The sequence below is a fragment of the Gadus morhua genome, chromosome 5 (genome assembly GCF_902167405.1).
Source record: "Gadus morhua chromosome 5, gadMor3.0, whole genome shotgun sequence".
NCBI lineage: Eukaryota > Metazoa > Chordata > Actinopteri > Gadiformes > Gadidae > Gadus > Gadus morhua.
The window spans coordinates 18897910-18903936 of NC_044052.1; the positions used below are offsets into that span (position 1 = coordinate 18897910).

The 6027-nt window shown below is 47.2% G+C and overlaps 1 protein-coding gene across 1 annotated transcript in view; it reads left to right on the forward strand.

The window, feature by feature from the left end:
• The window catches only part of tmx1 (thioredoxin-related transmembrane protein 1), a 5732-nt gene extending 148 nt beyond the window's left edge, over positions 1-5584 (forward strand). Inside the window, exons 1-8 of the mRNA XM_030357071.1 lie at positions 1-142; positions 478-593; positions 730-775; positions 971-1099; positions 1311-1356; positions 2675-2776; positions 3401-3467; positions 3884-5584. The exon at positions 1-142 is cut by the window's left edge and continues 148 nt beyond it. Of these exons, the coding sequence (XP_030212931.1) occupies positions 1-142; positions 478-593; positions 730-775; positions 971-1099; positions 1311-1356; positions 2675-2776; positions 3401-3467; positions 3884-4143 (908 nt within the window). The 3' untranslated portion in view covers positions 4144-5584. The remainder of the gene's footprint in view (positions 143-477; positions 594-729; positions 776-970; positions 1100-1310; positions 1357-2674; positions 2777-3400; positions 3468-3883) is intronic.
• Positions 5585-6027: the final 443 nt, after the last annotated feature.

Genomic DNA, 6027 nt, shown 5'->3' on the forward strand with positions numbered 1-6027 from the left:
TGCACATGCTGTGCTTGTGTGTGACCCTTGTAATACATTTGACGTTGCAACCCGTGTCGGCGAGTCAGCGGCCAAGCAGCCTGAAGGAGATCACGGACGGGAACTGGGAGGACATCCTGGCCGGGGAATGGATGATTAAATTGTGAGTATCGCGCTAACGCTGGGTGCTAAAAGCTAGGCTAACGAACCCAACGCTGTGGTGTGTTTACGTCCACTCGCTGATTCAGAGCTTGACAGTCACTCTATGTTCGTTGTCAACAGGAATGTGATGTGATCTGTTGTATTTCTTGTCCCTAGAGTTCTCGTTACTCATGCCTGTATGGATACAGGTCTAAGTGGACTTACATAACAGTGGGCGCTTATACTTGGATTATAAACTAACGTTACTACGGGGTCTCACACCGATATGGACTGTTCATACCCTTTGATTCCTCGTTTACTGACTGTCAGAGCGGTCTCTGTGGTTCCTCCCCTCAGCTTCGCCCCGTGGTGTCCGGCATGCCAGCAGCTCCAGCCTGCGTGGAGTGAGTTTGCTGACTGGGGGGAGGACATGGGGGTCAACATAGCCAAGGTGGACGTGACTGAACAGCCGGGTAAGCATTGTTTTCCCCCTACCCCACCCGAGCCTAGGGTTAAAAAGTATCTCTCTCCGGCCCCTATTCATGTTAATTTGAGGGTGTGTGTTTCTACATTCCCTAATGATTCACCCCTCCTCTCGTCTCCCGTAAGGTTTGAGTGGGCGGTTCATCATAACATCACTTCCTACAATCTACCAGTAAGTGGTTACTTGGGTTGGTTCATTTCCTCTCTTCGTCTCTGAGCATGAACCTGTCTCCTGAGAATCGCCCTCTTCCTGTTTTACAAAGTGCTGTCACTATAACAAAGACTTTCACTATTACTCACGCTTTCTGGTTATTAGAACACAAGTCGTGTGTGTGTGTGTGTGTGTGTGTGTGTGTGTGTGTTCCAGCTGTAAGGACGGTGTGTTCAGGAAGTACCAAGGTGCCCGCACGAAAAACGACTTCCTTGCATTCGTTGACGAGCAAAAGTGGCAAGCCATAGAGCCGGTGTCCTCGTGGTTTGGTCCATCCTCCTTCCTGTGAGTTAACCAACACTGTAGCTGTCATTCGGTGCCTGAAATCATGAGACTCGTAACCAGTTAAAGTATTTCCAATCACGGTGCGTTCAAATTGCAAATCTGCTGCAGGACAAAATAAGAAAGTGACATTCTTTTAGAATTTGAGCTAAACGACATGTGAATGGCTACCAGTTTCCCGCACAGTGTAACCAGAAGTCTCTTCTCTCTGCAGGATGAACTCGATGTCTGCTTTGTTCAAGCTGTCCATGTTTATCCGGGTAAGTGGTCTCCTTGTCCAGAACAGCCCACTCTCTCTTCAACGCGTAGAACCCTCTCCTGGCCCCCAAGGGTGTGGCTCCTCTGACAGGTCCCAACCTGCTGGTGATGTTAGACGTTCAGCATTGTTTCAGCCCATTCCCTTGTTTACGATGCATCAGTTACCACGTTGGAGTTGTAGGGTTATTTGTACATTCAAAGCAACAAACGACACAGGATCCCTTCCTCGCTGTGTTCCTCTGCCAGTGTTTCACGCACCTGTGATTGACGCGCAAGATGGATATAATCAAACCAATCAGGCACATGATGCGCTAATTGTTCAGAAGTGAGCCGTGGCGTGGACGTTGTTAGTCAACTGGCTCATGGAGAGGCCGGCACACTCTACTTGGAACAGATAATATCTCAGCGTGTTTTATGGCGTGTTTCCACCAGAGGGTGCGGGTTGGTCCAGTCCGCAAAGGTGCATCACGGGTCGCGTTTCCACCGCCAAAAGTGGGCGTGATCCGGACTGAGCCGTACTCGTCTCGCAATACTCCTCCTTTGGGGTACTGAGACGCTTGAAAGAGTGCCGGCAAGTTCGAGCTACAAACGCCGTCCGTTGATAGGTCGACAGAATCGCACTTCTGTGCTACAGGGGGATAATAACAAACAAACACATTACCCGCAAGGTATTTCTGGCGAAGCGGTGAAAGCTTAGTTTATTGAAGAATATGTCTCGCAAAAGTTTGCCGTCCTTCTATTTCCTACATTGTTTCTCTTTGTTTCGGTGTGCGCGTTCTTCTTTTTCACTTTTTCACGGTGTGGGGCTGCTATGAGATCACGATGTTTACGTAGCTGCCGCGGCTATCGCCTTAGGGTTTAAACCCCGCCCTACGATAAGGGTACCGTCGGCGGTGGAAACACAAGCCGTAACTGAGCTGGGCTATACCGCCCCCTCACTACTGGGCTGAGGCGCGCTGGGTCCGAATCGTACCCGCCTGTGTAAAAGCGCCATTATTGACTAATAGCTGAATAAGGGCCAGGCCAAGGTTGGCTTAGATCAGGAGGTAGAGCGGGTTGCCTTGTAGAGGCTTGCTAAGGTGTCCCTGAGAAAGAAACCACACCTTGACTGCTCCTGATGAGCTGGCTGTCACCTTGCATGGACACCGCCGTCGGTTGGTGAATGTGTGCATGAATGGTTGGAAGTTGCTTTTGATAAAAGCATCTGCTAAATTTCCTTAAAACGTCAAAGTATTACAGATTAATAATAACTCTATGCTTTTTTCCATTAGGGGTCCTGATTGTATAAATCCTGTGTTAACGTTGTTTCTTGTTTTTCAGCGTTGTCATAACTACATGACGGACCAGCTGGGGATTCCTGTGTGGGGCTCCTACATCATCTTCGGATTGGCCACCCTGTTCTCCGGCCTGGCTCTCGGATTGGTGAGTTTATGCTGAGAGAGGGCGGGACTATGGGTTTAGAGAAGAGAGAGGGCGGGAATATGAGTTACATGGGTTTAGAGGAGAGGGAGGGGAAGGGGCATTGAGTTACATGGGTTTAGAGGAGAGAGGGCGGGACTATAAGTAAAATGGGTTAAAAGGAGAGAGAGGGCGGGATTATGAGTTACATGGGTTTAGAGGAGAGAAAGAGGGAGGGACTATGAGCTACATGGGTTTAGAGGAGAGAGGGGGAGGGATGGACTATGAGTTGCATTTGTACAGAGGAGAGACAGGGCGGGACTATGAGTTACATGGGTTTGGAGGAGAGAGAGAGAGGGAGGGACTATGAGTTACATGGGTTTAGAGGAGAGAGAAAAGGGAGGGACTATGGGTTTAGAGAAGAGAGATATTTTGAGTTATACTTTTCAAATGACTCATTCTCCTCGCCCAGGGTTCTGGTAACCTGCATAAACGGCTCACAGGAAGTGAGAACACGAGAGATGATGTTTTGATAGAGCAGGATAACACTGTTGCAGCCTGCTTTAGGCTAAAGGTTAACGGTTGAGTCAGGAAGTCGTTGATTGGATGATTATGCGACGGTGATGTGGTGGCGGTGTGTCTTCTCAGATACTGGTGTTCATCGCTGACTTTGTGTTCCCCTCGCGACGCTTCTCCTCGTCTGACTACTACCAGAGTAAGTAGGGGGGGGCGGTGTGCATATGCAGTCCATTTACCAAGATGCTGGTTTGGATTTCTTCTGATATTTAAATGAAACGTTTTTTTGGATGGGTTTCTCTGTGAGGCCTGTACATATAGGATAGTGATGAAGGAAGAGTGTAACTTCTTGTGTTTCTCTAAATAAACCATAGACACAGGTTAGCTGATCCATTACATTTCTTATGTCGAGACCTTTCACCTCGTACAGTTGAAACTGAAATATTTGACCTTATTTCAGAAAAAAGGTTAAAGTATCTAATCCCAAGTATTGATGTATTATACTGCTGTAGTGAATGTAAACGGTGCTTAAAGTGTGTGTGTGTGTGTGTGTGCGCGCGTCCCTCCGTGTGTGTGTGTGTGTGTGTGTGTCCCTCCGTGTGTGTGTCTGTGTAGAGAAGCAGAGCCTGCAGCAGGCCCGTCTGCTCCAGCAGCAGGAGGCCGACCACGAAGCCGACGGAGAGGAGGACGACGATGAAGACGAGGACGAGGACGAGGAGGAAGAGGAGTTCGGCGAGCAGGACCAAGATGAGGACTGGACCCGGAGGAGAGGCTCCCCGGAGGGCCGGCCCGAGACCGGGGCCCAGGGCTTCACGGAGGAGGCGGTGAGGAAGAGGATCGTGGCTCAGCGACAGGACGAAGAGGAGGACACCTAGACGGCGTCGGCCCGTGGTCGAGAGCCGACCGGTGGCGCTTGGCGGCGGAGGCGGAGTTTGCGGTGGAAGAAAGGTCAGGTCCTGAGGCGACAGTGTTCCCAGCCAGAGTTCCACAGATAGCCCCCTGAACAACGTGAGTGCTCCCTCCTCCCTCCCCTCCCCCCCCTTTGAGCCCTACGGACCCCTGGCTCCGCCTCCCGCCCAGGTCTCCCCTTCCCAGGGCTTCCCTCCCAGGCACCTGGTCTCTCTTTCGGAAACGAACCGCCAGCTGGACAATTTAGCTGTTTGAGATTTGAGTGTTTGCTATGCATCTTCTTTCTTTTCCTCCCTTCTTATCGGCTTTTATTTGCAAGTGTTATTTTTCAGTTTTTTCAGCTGAGGCCTGATTTTAACATTGTGTTTACTCATACCTATATTACTTAAATCTTACGTTTGTTTTGAATAATCGAATTAACTTGTTAACTTCGGTCTTTTAAAGACTCATTCGTAGCTCGAGTCTTTGGAATGATTCGAAACTGGATGGGTCCAAGATGGCGGTTTAATTTGGTTTACCGATGGCAGTAGGTACGGGGAGGGGGGCGGGGGGGGGGGGGGGGGGGGAGGGGTTGACATAACATAATGACTGGTCTCGGCCAGGCTGGACCTTGCTATATGGATTCTGCTGGAAAACAATCTCTTCTGTGTTTAAGTTAATGTAACTCCAGTTTAAAAATATGCCAAGGATTTCAGATGCTGTAAATATGATCCTGTTGTCTTGTTATACGTTTGCACAACTGATAATCAGAGATGTGTCCGTTGGTGGGAAGGTATTCATTTTTTATTTTCAGGTCATTTTCTGATCACTGATGTCGTCACTCCATTGATTTCTAGTCGTACGGTGGCCCACCGAAGCGTTGCATGCAGTTACACCACCGGGACAGCAGAGGGACCCTGCGTCCACCATTGTGCTAAATTCAATTTGCGTTTCTTCTCAGGGTCCGTCTGGTAAAATAATGCAAAACTTGACCGCAATGTTATTTTTTTTTTACATTTTAATTTGGGTTACTTATTAATCTATATCTAATTTATCTAATTTGACATATAACATCAATAGGGTTTTGTATATTTGAAACGTATCGCAACGCACTCTTGTTTTTCTTTGATAAAGTAGAGAAGTTCCTTTGTATTGGACTGTATGAATTTCAGTCAATAACCAACATTTATGATGGCACATTTTACTATGGATTTGACTTACAATAAATAATATTTTTTGTCGCAGAAAACTGATTATTTCTTAGGTTGCTTTTATTGTGAAAAGCTAATCTTTTTGGCGGATACAGAAGGTGGTCTACCTACTCTTCGTGTTTATAGATTTTACAGGTCTTTGAGGTGGATAACTCTGAAAAGGCTGTGCTCCTTTACCGTGTGAACCAAATAAAAACATTTGAGAAAGAGTTTCAAACTGTGGCTCTGCTTCAGGGAATGAACTCAAATTCTTCATGGAAATAGGATTTTTTACAACTCAAGACTTCAACATTTGATAATTTTCCACTGTTTTTGACCACAATGATGTGTTTTGACAGTCTGTCCTGCCCTTCTTTAATTGAAACGGTTCTTAAACAATAACTGATGAAGGAGTAGGCTCTGTTCATTGGAGCACAGAAGGAACTTGTTTGAGAATTTTGTTGACTTTAGAATTCCGGGGAAGATATCGAAGAGTACATTTACAAGACAAAATGTTGCAGGTGTGGATGTTGTGCAGGGCACGTGTTTACAAACACAGAGTAGGAGAATATCAGTTATTTGTAATTAATATGCAGAACTTTACTGAAGAATTACCGATAATTCCACAATTTCCCCATGTCAGCCAACTGTAATTCCACTCTTTACCACTAGATGGTAGTC